Here is a 20,292-nt window from a genome sequence, read left to right on the forward strand (position 1 = left end):
ACTCAAAATGTTATTAAGCATTGTCGTACATAATTTTCTGTGCTCTATACTGAATCCTGAATGCAAAGGACATACATTGATTAAATGTGTAACAGCATGTCACACTGTAAGTGAATTAAAAACAGCGAAGAAGAAAAAAAAACAGTGCTTGCTATACCCAAACCTTAAAGGTCCGGTGTGTCATTTTTTGAAGGATCTTTTGACAGAAATGCAAGATAATATACATAACTTTGTCTTCAGGGGTGTATAAAGACCTTAAATAATGAATTCCTATGTTTTTATTATCTTAGAATGAGCCATTTCTATCTACATTCACCATGTTGTTTCTACAGTAGCCCTAAATGGACAAACTTCTCTACGGAGCACGTTTCGCAAAAATTGTATCTCCTTCGGCAAAGAAGTTTAAACGTGACAACAGCTTAGTGTTCTTTCAGTTACCATAGTGCTTTGACAGGGATGGTGGAGTGAGCCGTTGGTTGCAGTTCGCAACCTCACCTCTAGATGCCGCTAAATTTAATACACTGGTCCTTTAAATGAGTAAATGTATAAATATATATATTTTTTAACTATTTGTCCCACACCATTTGTGTTACGTGTATAAAAACCTCCGATCATGAACATGTCCTTTTCTTTTGTTAGTTGGTGAAGCTATGCAGCGGTATGATCGAAGCGGGTCGCGCTTACGTCAGCGCCAACAAGCTCTTCGTCAACGGCATACGAGACCTGTCTCACCACTGCAAGAAAGAGGAGATGATCTCTGTAAGTTTCCCAGACCCTTAAATCCTGGAAATATTTTCAACACAGTTAATCTCTTTTGACCTGCATCTCACATTGTGTTGCTTTAAATATTATTTAACTCTTACTCTGGTCACGTTGTGTCCATACTATCAAAAATACAATTTCAACTGCAAAATTTCTAAAAAACAATTATCTGATTTCAGTTCGCACATAAATAAGTTTGGCTTTTTAAACAGTTTAGCTGTTCTCAAATAATTTTTGTCGGGTTAACACAATGCCGGCCTACAAAGCTATGCTGATATGCCCGAAAAGTTTGTTTTCCCGTCAATTTACTTCTTTATTCGTCTTTATTTGTCTGGTTGTTTGCTTTCACTCCAGGAATGTCTTGAGAAGTGTGGCGAGAGCCTTCAGGAAATCGTCAACTATCACATGGTAAGAGCGATGTCCCTGCATGCTCACATATGTGCGATAATAAAACACGCACACATACACGTTTTCCGGTCAAAGCTCATAGTAATTCATCATATGTTGCTGTAACCTGGCGTGGCTTGTGTTTTTATTATGAATGCGTATTACGTGTGCTCTAGGGCGCAACTCCACCCTGAGAGCGTGAATGTCTTTACACATGTGCCTGATTTTTTCCACATGCCATCCAAAAGCCATTCTACAGAGTCATAAAAGGCCTGGTCTCCATCAGGTCCTGCTGCACATGTTAGCATTAGTTATACATTCAGCATAGTTTCTGAAAGAATATCAACAAGAAAAATAAGCGGGTTGATGGAAAGATCCAGGCCGAGGTCATCTGTCACACATGTTGCATTTCTCACTTGAGCACTAAGGGGGAATCACGTGCGTGTTTTGGGCGCGCGAGTTCGTCTTTTTTAATGTAGACTCGTGGCAGGTGCGCGCAAATAGGGAAGCAGGCACACACAGTTTTCTAGACGCGCCGTAAATTTCAGAGTGCCGCGCACGCACTAGCGTTTTCCGTGCGGTTTTAGATGCAAAATGTGAATCGCCCCAAGCCTATTCTATACTGTTCTATTTGTTGGAAAAACTAAATCTGTTTGCTTTATTGCAAATCAAGGCCTGGGATTTACAAAAACGCCCGTTGTAAAAGAAACACCCATTTTTTTTCATCTGCAACAGAGTACGTCATAACGCTGGATAATAGTCACCTTCTGAACGCATATGGACTCTTTGTAGAGGACATGTGTAATTCAAAACAGGGAGAGTGAGAATGAGAGAGGCAAAACAAAGTAAAACTCGATATGTGTGTTGTTTTCAGAGCCACCTTCATTTTTAAAGAAAGAGGAAATACCAGCGCTGCGGTATAAAGGACCTGCGGCTTTTTAATTGTCTGCTCATGAACGACTGATCACTTCCTGTTTGTAGAGTCAGCAGACGTTTAACAGAACCAGTGCGATGCTTCTCTGTTTTTATGGTAAATTAGAGAACATTTACACTTGTGATAAACCATTTTTGCGAGGAACCACTGCATTCCTGGATTGGAACTTATGTAGGTCAAACCCTCAAGAGACCTTGTAACCAAAACATTGTGAGTTGTTCAGAGTTGTCACAACAGAATATATTTCTGTTATTAGGGGAAAAATTAAGAAAGAAAACATTGGCAAAAGAAAATTGTAGTGAGTCACAACATACTTATGACAGGTTGGTACTGTTATGACTCCTTTCCTGGCTTGTGGTTTCACATTAACGCAAGATATACAGACAAAGATATCAGAATTTCTAGATGTATTGTGTCTTTTGAATTTCAACATCAAACCTCAGGGGTGACAAAGGTCATCTAATAGCAATGTGAAAGACTGACAGCACGACAAGACACATGAAAACTAAAATAAAAAATCTTTTCCTAAATTCATGTAGAAATACAACTGTTGTATTGCTTAGAAGTGAATCTGAACTGTTTTCTTTATAATGTTTGAGGTCTGAAAAAATACTGAGCATCTTCTCTGTTATCTGACCTGTTTCTCCAGTTTTCCTTTTTCTGCAAATAAATGCAAATAGAAACAATATTTTTATAATTCGGGGGAGAAATATTGTCTGTAGTTCACAGAATAAAACAAAAATGATAATTTTACCTTAACACATACCTGTAAATAGAATATTCTGTAAAAGAAACTCATTCTCAGACTCTTGTGGGCTTTTGGCGGTCTCTGCATATTAAGGTTAATACAGCATTTTATTTCTGAGTAGGAACAGGTGTCTGTTGTAGGATGGACAGATAATACCTCTGTGCTGAAAGAACATTACTTGAATTCACTGCTCTCCCCTGATTTTTTCTGGGTCAAACCAATTAACCTGCCATTCTATAAATCTAAGGCCTTGGCGTTTTACGGTGAATGTAATCCCTCTGCCTCATAAATCCAGGAGCCCGATCGCTGCCAAGTCTCTTCCTGCTGTGAATCACACTGTCTGTATGCCATGGAGAAATAGTGTCGTGTAGGCCAGGTGTTAGACTTGATGGGATTCTAATTTATTGAGAGTTGTCAACGTGATTGGTGAACTAGATTTTTATTTGATGAATGTACTTGCTAAACGGAAAATAAAAAGATTCAATATTGGCACATTCAACAGTAATATTAACTACTAATTTTTACTTTAGTGTAAACAGTGTAGATCCCTATAGAGTGAAGATGTGTTAGTGAACTTGATTGTAATGTACCCAACATTGTTAAAGTCCCAGTGAGATTAAAAATGACAAAGCCTATTTTTTCATGAAATATTGCAGCTTTATTTTAAATAGTTTATCAATGTGGGACAATAATTTTTTTACATCGTGGGCCCTCATAATCTTTATTTAAAATCTGAAGATGCACTTCTGTCCTGTAATGACTATCAATCTCTAGCCGCAGAGAAAGGCGAACGCCACGGCCACTATTTTTCTCATTTCAAATTTCATTTCACTCTGAAATGCGTCAAAATACGGATGTACGGGGAAAATGTAAATCTATAGTAATTACACTAATTAAACCAAAATTGCTCTTTTACAGCTTATTGAGTTGTTGGGCTCCAGGAGTCGTAAATTGAACAAACCACCTAAAGTGACACCAATCCAACTCCATTCTGAGTGCAATTATCTGTTTGGCACATAGGCAATGAATAGAGGAAGGCAAAGGCCATTCAGTTCTCATTGGGAGATTTTAGAGGTGATAGAAGAGCTATGGTTTGTTGTCAAACCTGTGGAGTGTGGCTTGGTTGTACTGCAGGAATTTCAAAAAGACTGTGTCGAGATCGTAAGAAATCCCAATTGTTATTTGTTCATTGGGACTTACCTGGGCTTTTACATTACAGCGCAGGCTAGTTGCCTATATAGTATTATCTTAGTAATATGCAAGAAGGGTAACCCTTAAGAAGCCATGGTTTCACAGGTGTCGCTAGTGATCTGAAAAGATGCTTTAAAGATTTATCCTTGACCTATCTTTATGAACTGCATTACAAATCTTTAATATTCTTTATCGCTTCAAGGTTTAAATTTTTGCTTCGGCACAACAAGGTTCGCCTCCGACATGCAAGTGACTTTATTTGAAAGCGTTATCCTCGCATGCTTTCTGCAACACGTTTTTCGAATTAAACTAATTTGAGTATACAATCCAGGAACGGCCCAGCCGTTTGGCAGCCACCTTCTGTAAAGTGGTCTCGTATGTCGTCCTTTTAATTCAGGAAGTTGAGGCTTTTCCAGGCAAGGCCCAATGAAGCTTGCATATGTCGCCTGTCTGCAGGTCTGAGACCTTATCAAGTTCCTCAGTGTGAGAGATGTGCAAAACTACATTTGTTGACCAACTAGTCACCCTTTGTCCCACGACTGAAGGTTTGTTGCGCTGGCTCATGAGCTGTTTGTAGTGTCTGGCGCTACATGAAAGCCCAGTGCTTTCCGAAGGGAGCTAGCACGCACGCAACAAGTTTATTGTTACTCTCTTCCTCATGTTCTGACTTCTCTTACTGGAGCTTGACGTTCTCTTTATGTCTTTCTTCTAAATTCACCCGTGGTGACACAATCAGTGCGGTTCCTCATTCCTCCGCATTCCTCTGACTGGCAGAGATGATCTGAGGGAAACTAAGGATAAAGAAGCAAGCAGAAAGCGGTTAAAAATAAATGTCGGTGTTGAGGAAGTGCGTTAGTGAAGGTGTGAAAGGACCGCCGGTAATGAGTCTCAGAGGCACGAGTTGGCCCAGTGTCATTTGCAAGTGTGTGAAGATGTGACCGCAGTGTTGAGTCATTACCTGCTGTGAGCGAAGCATGCTGGGTAATTATTTCCCTGAACAGTGTTAAACACTGATCTCTCAGTGCATCGAATGCAACATTACATCTTTTAACTACACATTTTCATAAGAAATGTGAAGGATTTTAACCGCTGAGGAACGTAAATCCGAAGCTGTGTTGTCAAGGTTTGCCAGCACGAGTGTTGGGTGTATTTAGGTACCAAGTTATTATTAGTTACTGTAATTGAATTACTTTTCCCTTGAAACGGTAACGTAAGGGATTACTCTTATTTTTCTGTCATTTAAATACAGTTACTTCTGATGTAATTGAACTAAATACTGTGTAATATATTCAATAGTGGAAATGACATAAGAATTATATGTCTAACTTTAAAATGGATGATTTAATGTATCCTTCTAACATTTGTATACTTAGTTAATAAGAGTAATTTATGTAGTTATTTATTATTTATTTGAATGAATACAATTTCCGTTTTTAGTTGAAAATGGTCTCATGTAAACGGCCCCTTAGACAAAATGAACATTGAAATGAATTAAAACCAAGATATTTCTTCTTATTTGGTGGAAAAGCAGTATTACCGGCCTAAACCAAAAAGAGCTTTTTATATTGCAGTCTCTAGATATTTCTCCAGTACGTGGAACAAGTTATCAAATCCCTGACCGTAAGTATAAGTAATAATAATACTTGAAGGATTGGCATATCTCGGGTGGATGGACAGAAAATGCTGATTTTTGTCTAGACTAATGGATGTGACATGTAAAGTCTGAGACTTAATGCTGATGTCTACGTTTGTCTGCTTCCTCCCTTCATGTTCTCTCTCTTTTCCCCTTTCGCCCTCTTTTTCTCTCTCACATGCCAGCTTTACCCTGAAGTCATATTGCTGTGCTGTTCCATGTGACATACACTGTCACATGTTCCCTCATTGCAGCTCTCTGCCGCGTAAAGCCGCTGCACTTGAATCAAAACTATGACATTAAGCTCCTCCTACAGACCTTCTGGTGACATCCCTTATGATCCGCTGTGGATGACCCTGATATGTCTTATATTTATAACCTTCCATGAGGTTTCCTTGTAAACCCCCCAGGGCGGATTCACTGAGCATGTGCAGATTGTAATCCACGTGTGGCACTGAATATGACGCTTGCGGTTTGTCTCCCAGCACCTTGCTGTCCGAAGCACCGGTGACCTATTTAACCTTTGACCAACTGCAAGCATCTGTGAGCATCCCTTCAGTGTGGCATCAGTGTGGGGTTCTGATGTTTTTGGGGTTTGCGCAGACCTGCGGCGGTCCTGCCATCTCCTGGTTATATGAGAGATGTGCATAATCTATATTTCAGTATTGTGCGATTTTTGTTGATGCTCAGAAAACATTTAGGTTTTATTTCAAAATAATAATAATAATAATTAACACTTAAAATAAAATAAAATAAAATATAAATAAATATTTATAAATATCCCAATTTAAAATATTAATAAATTAAATTAAATAAATTCTGCTGGCTTAAATTTTAAGTGCAATCAAATCAAAAGTAATTTTCTTTCTACCAATTATTATGAAATTTGGCTTTTTTTAATTTGCTGTAAATAAAAAAAAACTATTATCAAAAAGTATTTTGTATTATATTTAAATATAAAATATTTTTTAAATTATGTTACGTTACAACCCTTTGCATCACAACTTCTCCTTTGTAAACCTATCCTTCCTGACCAATTAGAAACTGCTTCTCAGATCCCAGAACCCTGCCCCTTTTGTTTTTGTTCCCTACCAATGCATTTTTCCTGTTTTTGTGTCTTACAGATCCTGTTTGACCAGACCCAGAGGTCCGTAAAGCAACAGCTGCACAATTTTGTGAAGGAGTAAGTTAATTTCCATTTCCTTCTCTCCCCTCTCCTTTATAATTTACTCATCTTACCCTGAAACCTCTCTCTGCGAAGGGATGTTCGGAGGTTCAAGGACACCAAGAAGCAGTTTGATAAGGTGCGTGAGGATATGGAGATCGCCCAGGTGAAGAACGCGCAGGCGCCTCGAAACAAACCGCATGAGGTGGAGGAGGCCACAAGCACCCTCATCATGACCCGGAAGTGCTTCAGACACCTTGCCCTCGATTATGTTTTACAGGTATATGAACAGATCACATAACAGTAACCACACCATATTATGAAAGTAAGCCAATAACATTTAATTTTTATAAGTCAATAACATAGTAAATATCAGTGGCTGTATCTTGTCGGTCCCTGATGCCGTTTTGGATCTAAAATGCCCGTTGTGCATCCAGACCTTGCAGCAATGGTCTGATGGATCAGATCTGACTGTTCCTTCTCTTCTTTTTTTGCCCATCATCAGCTGTCATTTCATAGCATGACCTCTTTTGTACTAAACTCTGCCTCTCTCCTGGCCATGTGGCCAAATACGAGCTGTAATGTAATTTTATCGTCCTTGCATGCTTAAATGACCTTGCTTTTTTTTCGGTTCATGTGTTGTGTTTGTGGAATTCTGTAGTTTGACAAATTCTGGCAATGCCAGTGATCATTTTAGTTTAATGACGCGGCTCTGTTTTTGTAAAATTAGCTATTAGTTTTGTTCTGTTCTGAAAGAGTGAATGACTGCTTTATGAACTGCATTACACATAATTGTTTTCTATTCAAATGTAAGAAGCAAAAAAAGCTGTAATTTCTCTTATGGCCATTGTGTGGCGCAAGCATATTTGTAATCATTAAAACGACAATTTGCCCAAAAATGAAAATTCTGTCATTATTTACTTACCCTCAGAATTGTCATAATCTGCATAAATGTCTTTGTTCTGCTAAACACAAATGAAGATATTTATAAGAATGTCGGTAACCAAAACGCTTTCATCCCCCATTGACTCCCATAGTATTTATATTTCCTACTATGGCAGTGAATGAGGGACGAGATCTGTTTGTTTTCTGATATTCTTACAAATATCTTAATTTGTGTTAAGCAGAACAAAGACATTTGTGCAGATTAGGAAAATTCTGAGGGTGAGTAAATGAGGACAGAATTTAAATTTTTTGGGTGAAGTATCCCTTTAAACACTAAAAACATGAGCAAATACATATGTTTTCATGAAAGTTAGGTCAAATATGAACACTGTAGTCTGTTGCACTGTGCAAATATATTCAACATAGGTGTAATGTGACAAAAAAATTGAATTCACATCACATTAATAAATGTACAGACTTCGGATGAAAGTAGCTACTGAATGACTCTGCTTTGATATCTTCCTCAGATCAACGTTCTTCAAGCCAAAAAGAAATTTGAAATCCTCGATTCAGTAAGTAACAGCCTTAAAGGGATAATTGACCCAAAAATCCCCCATTGACTCCCATAGTAGGAAAAATTACTTTATAATTTTATTTTCATTTTTGGGTGAAGTATCCCTTTAAACTACATGTATTTGATATTACACAGCATCGTCCTTCACTGTAGTTTGTATTTCCATGTATATTTTGTTCTCCACAGATGTTATCCTTCATGCAGGCCCAGTACAATTTGTTTCAGCAGGGATTTAACCTCCTGGAGGAGATTGATCCGTACATGAAGAAGCTGGCAGCTGAGGTGAGATACATCTGTTCCTGCAGCATCACCATCGTGTCATCAGAGCCAAGTGCTCACCTGCTCTCCCCTGACACATGGCGTCCAAATGAACACAGACCTAATGAGGAAAAATGAGGGATAATGTCTCTTCTCGAGGGTGACAGGCATATTGTGTCTTTCTGAGTCAGACGATGATATAAACACCACAATGTTTTATTGATTCCTATGAAATTCATGCTAAATGAAATGATTCATCATGGGAAAACTGTATTTTACATGTTTGGATGGCACAGCATTTCAGTTTTAGTTTAAATTTAATAGTTTTCTAATTTCTATGTGTAATGAGAAGTCTCATGTATGCATGTTAAATATAAATGTCATAAATCTATATATAAATAGCAGTAACGGTCTGGCTGGATTAATCCAATAATAAACTTAAAACCAGAACAGCAAGGTCTGTGAACATGTAAACAACAGAAGTTGTGTGTTGATGTTTTTATAATACAGTTGGATCAGCTGGTCATAGACTCGGCCATGGAGAAGAGAGAGATGGAGCACAAACATGCCACTATTCAACAGAGGGTGAGCAGATCCATCTTTATCTCATCATCTCCTCATCGCTTCCTTTTCTTCTGTTCTAACAAAGTCCTTCCTCTCTTCTCGTTTTTGATTAGTGACTTTCCATTTTTGCCTACAGGATATCTTCATCTTAAAGGGATACTACACCCAAAAATGAATAGTCTGTCATCATTTACTCAGATTTGAGCTGTTCCAAATATGTATACATTCACCTTCAAGGCATATTAACTGAATATGTTTTTCTTCTGGAAGAATAATCTAATCACAGTTATAATACCAGGTATCATTTTGCTTTCAGGTGTAAAATGGGAGTGAATGGGTGTTGATTTTTTGAAGCTCCAGAAAGTGCATCCAAGTTCCTCTGAAGTGAATTGATGCATTTGTTTAAGATAAATATCCATATTGACAGCGCTATCACGTTGATGTCTATCTTCCGTAATCTCTCGAATGGCCGTGAAGCAGAGGCTTGTTTTTCCGGCAAATAACGGAGACAAAAGCTCCCGTCAGAGTAGACGCTATCCTATTGGCTGAAAATGAAAAATGCAGCGTTCGTCACCGGAACTTACTGCGTCATCTGCCGGAAAAACAAGCCTCACGCACATTCGAGAGATGACGGAAGCTAGACATCAACGTTAATAGCGCTGTCAATATGGATATTTCTCTTAAACAAATGCATCGATTCGCTTCAGAAGACCTTTGTTAAGACCACGGAGCCATGTCGAGCAGTTCTTTGATCGATGGATACACTTTTTGGAGCTTCAAAAAATCAACAACCATTCTCCACTGCTGCCTGAAAGCAAAATAATACGTGGTATTATAACAGCGACCGCATGATTCTTCAAGAAGAAAACCACATTCAGTTAAGATGCTTTGAGGGTGAGTCAAACATGGGGAAATTTTTATTTGGTAGTGAAATATCCCTTTAAGGGTCATGTTAAATTTATATCCAGCCATGACACATTTATGATATATGAAACCCACATATTATACAATCTGCCCACCTTAGATTATCAATTTAATAGTAAGACAGATCCAATCTAGGTGAATTTAAATTGAAAAATTATGTTGGGTAATAAAGCGACTCGCTGGTAAAGTTTTATCCACTGAAGTAGATGCATAACATTGTCCTTTTATTCAGCTAGCTGAACTTTTATCTGACAATTCACATAAACGTCACATGCCCGCTTACCACAACCGAATGTAGAACGAAAAAAATATGCATGTGTGTTTGTGCTACATATGGTTGCTACAGTTAATGTTGTTTGTTTGTAGTGGCTTTGTGCAAAGTGCTTCATGGCCATATCAATAAATGATGGTGTTCTGCCTAAGCACACATCTCTCGGGATCTTGGCCCTCAACACACACACTGACATCCATCTGCTAGCACATTGCTAGCCAGCGGGGCATTGTTGCCAATAGATCAGAGCCAGAAACACTCTGACTTTGCCATATGACCCTGAATCATTGTTTCAGTTTGCCTTTGTTCAGACATTCCAGAGGTGCTGATAAGAGGAGGTCAACACATTTCTGGACAAAAAAAACGACCTTGTTTGAAAACTGCCATCATCACTGGACTAGATCTACACAGAGATGAAGAGATCATCGATCGTAACTTTACTTGTCATGACAGGGCCAAGTTCTCATCTGTGCTGTCATACAGCTAATGATCATAACTAATGCGCATCATTATGTAATAAATGTTTATTTCAGAAGTCCAGGCATTTATGAATATATACGGATAAGTGAAAAACTCGTCATTATTTACTCACCCTCATATCATTTCAAACCTGTATCACTTTCTTCTAAAGAACACAAAGATGGTATTTTTTCCTACTATGGGAGTCAATGGGGGGCAAAATCTGTCTGTTATTAGCATTCTTCCAAATATGTGAACAAATCAGAACAAAGAAATGTATACAGATTTGGAAAAACTCGAATATGAGAAAATGATAAAGAAAGCCATTACTGATGAGTTTTCATTTTTGGGTGAACTGTCCCTTTAAGCCCCCTTTAAAAATTGTATTGTATTAAGGCTGTATACAGATAAGGCTGGACCTGTTCTCAACACCAATGTTTTTATTTTTATTGACTGTATAAAGATTTATGCCCGAAAGGTACACATCAGAATGAACACAGTATAGTTTATCACATTAAACACAATAATAGACACGATCCACTTAGTCTAAAGAAACGGGCATCAGATATTGCGATTGTTTTATATATATATATTATTTAAAGATTTCTTCAAAATAATTGCCTGCTGGTTTGTTGTATAGTTGTGTATTCCAATGCATTTATATATTTTTGAATCTAGTCATGAATTGAAATGCTTGATGTAAAAACTAACAACATAACAATACCTGTACAAGCAGCCAGAGTCTGCTTTTCTCTTTTCTCATTTTCTTTTTCATTTTCTCTTTTTCTCTCCATGTTTGCCGATCACGTCCAGACTTTGATGCAGGTGAGTTTACGGTCTCTTCTATGTCACATTTCCTCCGGGTTTGTCAATGATTGTGAAATGAGTTACCAGTGGTTATTTTACTGTTAGTTTGGTGTTATGAACTGTTGTGAACTCATATATGCAGGTTGTGTTTTTCTCTGTACGGTTCGGATGTCAATCACTCGTGTGTTCTGAGGTTCATGTAGCCTTAGGTATGGATTGATTTGTGATCTATAAAGAATTGCTCAATGACTGTCACATTGCCGTACACGTTTAGTCAGTGTTTGCGTGTGTGTAGAGGCGCATCACAACATCACGTGCACAGTTGTGTTTGAGCTTTGAAATTTCACAGGACTTTAATCGTGTTTATCCAGGTCCAGTTTTAATCTGTCTGTTGTTACAGTTTCTAAATCCGCATTGACTTTGTGCAATAATAAAAGGGAAACATCTCATCTCAAGGACATTTCTTCTGACAAACACAATCATTTCCAGAGTTGTCAGACTGCGAAATAGGAGACAGTACAGACTGTCAGATGCACACGATGTTGAAGATGTAGCTGGAAGTCTCTGGGTCTGGAAGTCTCTGTGTGGGCATTTTGCCCACCTCTTCCTTGGCCGACACCTCTAAACATAGCAGATGGCAAGAACCCGATGTTAGGGGAGGGCAAGAGGTGGCGCGCCAAAAAACATTGACAAATTAGTGCCACCAACTGTCCCTGGCAGACATAGCTCGATTCAAGAGTGGCCCAAGGCTCAAATGCATCACACACACGTTTACGCATGTGTGCACAGATAACACTGTTATTTATATCATGACTTACAACTGGATTGACCCTTATGGTTTGTGGATGCTGACTGACTTTTAGAATTGTTGATACAAATGACTGGGCCGTCATTGGACTGCGAACTCAACAGAAAAAGTCAAGCGAATGATATGTTACGTCCAGCATGCTTCCACAAGGCAGCAGGTTGTCCCAGTGACTTTCTACCCTGAATGGGGTTCAACACCTTTACCATGTCCAAACACATCATCTGAGAGGAGCACAGTTCACCACAGAGGGTCTCCAAAGTCTGAAACCCCTCCCAACATGAAAGTGTGGAGTGGACATGACTCTATGACCTCGCAGTCTGGTCCAGTCTCTCCTCTGTGTGTATGTGTGCCTCGTGTTCATTGGGCTGAGGTTGTTGACTCTTTTTGATTGGCTGACTGAACCATATCAAGAACAAGTGTCCATCAATGTTTCTATACTTTGGATAAGGTTCATGTATCAGTTTAACCATCTTGGACCAATCGACATTTCGGTTCAGAATGACTTCGAAACAGCTGCCAGTGAGGCATCAATGTATATATATACATACTTTTTATCTATGACCGTGACACTATGGCAAACCTTGTGTTTTGTATGCAGTTAGCGCATGTATTCATGCAGCCAGCTGCAGTCCTGCAGTGGGAGGAAGCATCCTGTTGATTTATTCAAATGATTTGCAGATTTCTGAACAGTGTCTTGCCCTCTCGCCTCCTCAGCTTTCCATAGCTTCAGTGACAGAGTTACGATCTCTCCGGCCGTCCCACCACCTCGCTGTTTTACTACCTCATGTTGCATCTGTCACTCCTCTAACACATGCTAACTCACTGCTCTCACACAGGTCCTTTATGCATTTCTAACTCCGTTGTGGCACCCTGGGGATTTCTCTTTTCTCAGTGTAGAACAGAGTTATGGCATGTTGTGAGTTCAGCTGCAGTAGATGTGTGAACGTGCGCTGTGCCGAAAACGGGGATTGAATAAAAGACTGTGTAACGGATTGTATTGATTTTATAAGATGTGTGTTAACGTGAGAAATCTTGCGCTGCGTGTGTGAGATGATAGTTTATAAATGCAAGAGGGGTTTCTATCAACAGTTAATATACATAACCAATATTATAATATGGTATATAACCTATTTTGAAGAAGGTGAAGAGGGTCATTGTGTTTTAACGTATGTGGCCCAAATGTAATTTAAATTAAATATAAAATAACTTGTTATACTAGCCAGGCAGAGAACTGAACACAGACTGGAAGTTCACATCGGGCCAGACGCGTGCGTCAGATGAAAGCGTCCAATTCAATTGACCAATAAACTAAAACGGCTTAAACTTGACATTTCATATATCTGTGTATTTTGTGGGATGAAAAAAAGGTAATAGTTTAACTTTATTTAGTGACATTTTTCTTTTTGTGTATTTGTTTCTCTTTCTCATCTTTCATTCTCTCAGGCAATGTGACGTTATATCTATGATTAAAGATTTTCTGTTATATCTGCTCTGCTTTGATGTGGCTTGAGATGCTCTTGTAAGAGTACCTGAGAAGAAAGGGATGTTTGTTTGAGAGGGGCAATAACACGCGCCTGATTAGACAGCGATGCTCTCGCGCACTGTGGACAGATGGACGGGAGCGCGCTCGTAAATCCGCGGATGACGTGGTGCCTTTTTGAACGTGGAAGTGAAATAATGTTTGCGGTCGTGTCCCTGGCGGAGGTCAGGGGTTAAAGCGAAGAGCTGCCCACATACATCGACAGCTGTATGCTAATGATGGGAATACTGAACCTTAGAAGTGTGGTGAGCGAGTGTATGTTGTCATTCGAGGACCGAGCTCGAGATCAATGAAGCTCGGGACTTTGATGTGAGATGACTTTACGGTGTTGAGGAAGAGTGTTTAAAGTTTTTATTAATGCGCGTGGATAAGCACTTTGTGAAGATGAAGATATTCGGGAGGTTGAAGTATGCTCTGGTGAGTTAGATGAATTAAAGTCTTCAATTATAAGATATGTTATCATTTGTCACGTGCATTTGTTTACTTTTGTTGTTTGTTTGCTTGATTGTTTTGTAGGCTTATGCGGGTATGATGTTTATTTTATTTTTATGTTTTGTTTACTTGGAGAACTTTAAACCCTTGTTTTTAAGTGAACTAAACTGCAATTCTCCACATGCAAATAGACAGAGCAACACATTTAGTTATTGTCATACTTATGTGTATAACTTTAATATGTATGAAAATGCAGTACATGCGACGCATGATTTAATGTGTATGGTTCATAAGTATTTCAAATGCATCATATCAAAACCTTGAAGCACACGGATGCCAGAGAACTGTACAATTTCTCATCGAATTCTGAATTGAATTCTCATTGGTACACAACCCTTGAGAGTAATGGTTTGTGGTTTTTCATCTTGTGATATATGAATCGTTTTGTGCGAGCCTGTGTGTTTGTCAGCTGTTAGACGTGTGTAGGAATAGATCAGTGATCGATCCGTGCATGTCAGGGATCAGCACTCAGTTTTGCTGAAACTTTCTGAGGCTGCGGCCTGCGGGTCAGTATTGATGGACATGGCAGGGATTAGATATGGCTGCTGTGGATGTGGGGATTATGTTTTGACCGATCAGGATTACGTTTAGTCTTTTGTCTGTCTCTGTAAAGACTTAACTGAACAATGGGGTTCCGTAGTTGTGTCTGTAAAAGTTAAGAAGAGTATGTCTGTTACAGAATCGACAGAAAGTCACTCATTGATGCTTTGTTTTACAGGATTTTGCTTACGATGACTCAAAAGTGGAATTCAATGTGGATGCTCCTAACGGTGTGGTGATGGAGGGATACCTGTTTAAGAGGGCGAGCAATGCTTTCAAAACATGGAACAGGTGAGATTTAAATATGTAATGGTGTTAGATAGTGTTCATGTATGTTGATCTGATATCGAGTATGATTCTCGTCTTCCAGGCGATGGTTTTCAATACAGAACAGTCAACTTGTCTACCAGAAGAGACTAAAAGTAGGTGCTTTACATCCAACTTGTTTTAAACATTGCTTTATCTTTTTCATGTGTCATTTATATCTCGATTATCTCTGAATGTCTAATAAATCATAGGCAAATCCTATCGGTCGAGTTATGAAAGCAATGTTTACACTTTGAGTAAACCTTACATTTTATACCATTTAAAGCAAAACCACCCTGGAAGCACAAATCATCTTTTAATGACGACATTCATTGTTCTTTTTGTGACCTGACAATCCGCCGTTATGTATCGTAGGATGCCTTGACTGTTGTTGTAGAAGACCTCAGGCTTTGCTCTGTCAAACCATGCGAGGACATTGAGAGAAGGTTCTGTTTCGAAGTCGTGTCTCCTACAAAGTGAGTATTGTGTCATATGCACAGCATGTGTATACATATAGTGTCTTACAGCTGTATCTATGTACACCCCATCAGGAGTTGTATGCTGCAGGCCGAATCGGAGAAACTCCGGCAAGTGTGGATCCAGGCGGTTCAGGCCAGCATCGCTTCTGCCTACAGAGAGATTTCTGAAAATTATTACATAGAGGTTAGTCCAGCCAACTACTCCTAGGAACTACATATAATGTAATGTGTTATGTAACATCTTTTAAAATGATACAATATAACATTATGTAATCATTCATACAGCGTTTGGACAGGACAGCGTCTCCCTCCACGAGCAGTATAGACTCTGCCAGCGAGCCGCGGGAGCGTGTTGTCAGAGGAGACAATATTCTACAGCGGGTACAGTCTTTGCCTGGAAATGAAGTCTGTTGTGACTGCGGCCAGGCCGACCCACGCTGGGCCAGCATCAACCTGGGCATTCTGCTCTGTATTGAGTGCTCTGGCATTCACAGGTGAGATGTTGTTTTTTTTGTTGGCTTTATATTCATTCTAAAACATGAAATACCTGGTTACCCTATTCACTTTACTTATAACTGTCCTTAGAGTCCTAGTGAAATAAAAATTGACAATGCCTATTTTTTCATGAAATATTGCAGCGTTTATTGTAAATAGTTTTTAAAATTTGTGTGCCCTCATAATATATGATGACGTAAATTTGACGGCTTGGGCGGAGCATCCGTTAACTCCTCCCCTTCAACCGTCAGTCTGCCGCCAGTTCCATTTCAAAATGCATCGGCTATTTTCCACATTTTAAAATATTATTCTCATCATAACCATAGAATAACAATGGAACTGTGCCATTTATGTTCAAATACAGCTCAATAATATAAGTTCAAATACATCAACACTGTTTTATGTGTTTAGCAGTAATGTTCTCTTGCCATTTTAGAGTTTCTTGATCTTGATCTTGCCTGAAGACAAAGGAAATTCCATCTATTCCGGACTTTAATTTTCTATTTCATTATTCATTTAAAGTCATTTAAAACTTAACAGTTTTAGTTTTGTTATAAAATAAATGAATAAGTTTGCACAGCTACAATTAGGTCAAAAAGACATTTAAGCATGCACCTTCAGAACGTTTGACGGTAGTGTGTATTTCATAAGTCTAAAGTCTAGTCCAAGCCATCTTTACAAAGCATGCTATTCAATTATTTCCCATGTTCACACTTCAAGCATCATACAGTAGTCTTAAAGACCCTTCAAATATAGCGGGAACCATCTGCTTCCATATGGATTTGACTATAGATAGACAAGCCGTAAAGCCACCTGCGTCAAGATGTTTATCCTGAATGCATTAGCGATGACAGATTGAGCCCAAACAGCAGAACGGATTTACATTTACAGGCCAGAAAGCCCTCATCCTTCAACATATGATGCTTCATTTAAACAGATACTGTGTCAATCCCTCATCATGATGAAGCACATCTAGATTACAGGCGCCGGCCTCTTAATCAGATTAAACCTCTCCCACCTTCACATAAACGTACACCGTTACTGGAGACGGAGAGACGCATTAGATTTGATTCGCTCAGACACAACAATCTGCAGATGGACGTGCAGATGTCACTGTAACCGGTTTCTTCAAGAGAGCAGAGTCAATGAAGTCCTGTGTTAATGTTATGATGTGTATTGTATGTCTGCAGGAGTTTAGGAGTGCACTGTTCTAAAGTTCGATCTTTAACACTCGACACCTGGGAGCCAGAGATTATGAAGGTGAGACTTTCCATGTGGGTTCATCACACTAAACCATGAATATGGCCTGGTCATTCTCACTCCCAAAGCAATAGAAAGATGTACATAAAGTGGTGCACATTGTGCCATTTTTTTCTGACAGTGAAACACATGATGTCCTTAAATATTCAAGAGCATTATTCATTAAAAATGTGAAAATGTTTCTGTTCATTGAAATGAAATCAAATACTAATCTAAAGATTATTGGAAAACCTAAACTAAATGAAAAATTGAAATGTTGCGTACAACACTAAAATGACAGTAAAACACAAAAACTATATCAATCTTGTATAGCAACAAAAAAACGAAACAAAAAATGACAAAGTAACAAAATAATATACCAAAATTGCTAAAACTTGAACGAAAATAAACATAAAAAAACATATCTAAAAATGAAAGCTAAATAAAAATATGAATAACAATAAATAAAAACAACACTAAAATAACATAACATAATGTAAAAATGAAGGTGATTAAAAACAATTGTGTAATTGCAGGGATATTTGTTGTAGAGAATTTACATTAATGTTTTAAATTACCTTAATTGTTACATTATATTATTTTATTTATTTTTATTAATATTTGTATTTAGCATTTGTTTGATGTTTATTTTAGTTCAAGTTTTAGCAACTCTTCACAGTATATAAGTGAAGAGTTTTAACCTGGATATTTTGTCCATTTAGATCTAAAACAGTGTGATTTAGGTATTCCCTTAAATTGTCGAGCAGTGTGTATATAAAATAAAGTATATATATATATATATATTTAAATTGTTTTTAGAAATGTGATCTGGACATGAGAGCCCATTGTAATTTCAGTGACTATTTTCATTATGGTTATGACCGTCATGTTTTTATTGTCACTGATAGAAAATGCTTTATGATTGTTTCCTTTAGCTTATGTGTGAACTTGGCAACGCTGTTATCAACCAGATTTATGAAGGATCATGCGAAGAACAAGGACTAAAGAAACCCAGTCCAAACAGCGCAAGGTCAACTTTCACATGCATTACATCGACATTATGTTTTCATAAAGGTGAATATTGCATTAATAAGACGCTCCCTTTTCTGCTTCTGTTGCATGAAGGCAAGAGAAAGAAACGTGGATCAAAGCAAAGTACGTAGAGAGGAAGTATCTGAAGAAGATGTCTGGCTCAGAGGCACTGGTGGGGGGAAGCCGAAAATCACATCACTGGAACGTGAAAAAGTGCAGGAGACACAACAGCTCCATCAGAGCCCCTAAAACCCGCCGGAAATACCGACACGATGCCACCGTTCTGTCTCCCGGAAATCTCTCTGCTGGTACATGACTGATCATTTCCGAACATGTTTGATCTCTGACAGATTCACTCCTCACTGCTGGACACTACATGTATTGAACACAATCTCTTTCCTTTTGTTGTCCTCAGCTGCCGCAGCTGCAAAGTTTCGGAGGGAATCGTTGTTTTGTCCTGATGAGCTGGATTCACTCTTTTCTTATTTTGACACAGGCTCTGGACCTCGCAGTAAGTCTTCCTATCTCAATGTTATATTGGATTGTACAGGCATACCCTTGCCCTGATGTTAACACCTGTCAGGCGATCTGATCTTGAACACATCAAATGCTATTCGGTTGCCCATATCTTTAAACGAAACCAAATGGGTTTTAAGTGATCGGATCGCAAAATTCTCAAGACTCTGTATGCATCTGTATTTAGTGCCGACAGGTGTTAACAGCATTTGCAAACTTAAAAGCATTGGCAGAGCGTTTGATTGATTGCCGTGGTGTGAGTAACGTGTCCCTGCTTGGCACGCATTGGCCCCGCAGGTCTCAGCAGTGACAGCGGGTTGGGCGGCAGTACCGACGGTAGCACAGACATCCTGGTGTTCGGCTCAGTGGTGGACAGCGTCACGGAGGAGGGTGAGTCAACCTAGTGACCCGCTTAGTGTCCGGTCGCACATCAGCCTCCTTTGCATTTGCATTTATATATTGTGTTTGTGTAGAATGTGAGGACTCTGATGAGTCCAGCGGGGAGGTGGACATCGAGCAGGAAGCGTCTGATACAGAGAACGGGCGGGAGCTCGAGCCCAACACGTTGCTGCATAAGGCCTCACGGGCCAGAAATCTGCCGGTCATGGCTGAGGCGCTCGCACACAGCGCAGACGTTAACTCCGTCAATGAAGAGGAAGAAAGCAAGAGCGCATTAATACAGGCGGTCACAGGGGTGAGATTTGTGTTAAATGCAGTGTGTAACTTTAAAGGGATAGTTTGCGCTAAAACCTGAATGACTTTCTCTACTCTATGGATCACAAAAAGAGATATTAGACATATTGTTACCGACAGCCTTAATCCCCATTCACCTGTATGGAAAAAATGATTCTCAGTATGCCTAAAATTATCGGGTGCTGTCTCTTTAATTCTTTCTCTGTCTTTCATAGGGTTCTTTAATAGCCTGCGAGTTCCTGTTGCAGAACGGAGCGGATGTTAATCAAAGGGACATACGAGGACGTGGACCTCTGCACCACGCCACATGCCTGGGTCACACAGGGTAAGAATTGATTAAATGGTGTGGCACACCGTATACACACTATTGTTATATGACATTTTATAATGCAGGCAAACTCAAATCGAGTTGAATGACAAATAAAATGTCCACAGTTAAACCTTGTACCCGTCCACAGACAGGTTTGTTTGTTCCTGAAGCGAGGAGCCTCTCAGATGGAGGTGGATGAAGACGGGCAGGACCCTCTCAGTATCGCCGTGCAGGCAGCCAACGCAGATATAGTCACATTGTATGTTAAATACTGTACTTC

The 20,292-nt window shown here is 39.0% G+C and overlaps 1 protein-coding gene across 1 annotated transcript in view; it reads left to right on the forward strand.

Moving 5' to 3' along the window:
- acap3b (ArfGAP with coiled-coil, ankyrin repeat and PH domains 3b) overlaps nucleotides 1-20,292 on the forward strand; it is a 48,818-nt gene that overhangs the window by 24,822 nt on the left and 3,704 nt on the right. Inside the window, exons 3-23 of the mRNA XM_079483145.1 lie at nucleotides 640-759; nucleotides 1,117-1,170; nucleotides 6,780-6,838; nucleotides 6,917-7,100; nucleotides 8,233-8,277; nucleotides 8,466-8,561; nucleotides 9,048-9,122; nucleotides 11,569-11,580; nucleotides 15,121-15,233; nucleotides 15,313-15,364; nucleotides 15,624-15,724; nucleotides 15,800-15,911; nucleotides 16,013-16,221; nucleotides 17,413-17,482; nucleotides 18,397-18,491; nucleotides 18,587-18,801; nucleotides 18,909-19,004; nucleotides 19,307-19,399; nucleotides 19,483-19,703; nucleotides 19,918-20,027; nucleotides 20,161-20,271. Of these exons, the coding sequence (XP_079339271.1) occupies nucleotides 640-759; nucleotides 1,117-1,170; nucleotides 6,780-6,838; nucleotides 6,917-7,100; nucleotides 8,233-8,277; nucleotides 8,466-8,561; nucleotides 9,048-9,122; nucleotides 11,569-11,580; nucleotides 15,121-15,233; nucleotides 15,313-15,364; nucleotides 15,624-15,724; nucleotides 15,800-15,911; nucleotides 16,013-16,221; nucleotides 17,413-17,482; nucleotides 18,397-18,491; nucleotides 18,587-18,801; nucleotides 18,909-19,004; nucleotides 19,307-19,399; nucleotides 19,483-19,703; nucleotides 19,918-20,027; nucleotides 20,161-20,271 (2,243 nt within the window). The remainder of the gene's footprint in view (nucleotides 1-639; nucleotides 760-1,116; nucleotides 1,171-6,779; nucleotides 6,839-6,916; nucleotides 7,101-8,232; nucleotides 8,278-8,465; nucleotides 8,562-9,047; nucleotides 9,123-11,568; nucleotides 11,581-15,120; nucleotides 15,234-15,312; nucleotides 15,365-15,623; nucleotides 15,725-15,799; nucleotides 15,912-16,012; nucleotides 16,222-17,412; nucleotides 17,483-18,396; nucleotides 18,492-18,586; nucleotides 18,802-18,908; nucleotides 19,005-19,306; nucleotides 19,400-19,482; nucleotides 19,704-19,917; nucleotides 20,028-20,160; nucleotides 20,272-20,292) is intronic.

Source organism: Barbatula barbatula, assembly GCF_947034865.1.
Source record: "Barbatula barbatula genome assembly, chromosome: 20".
Taxonomy (NCBI): domain Eukaryota; kingdom Metazoa; phylum Chordata; class Actinopteri; order Cypriniformes; family Nemacheilidae; genus Barbatula; species Barbatula barbatula.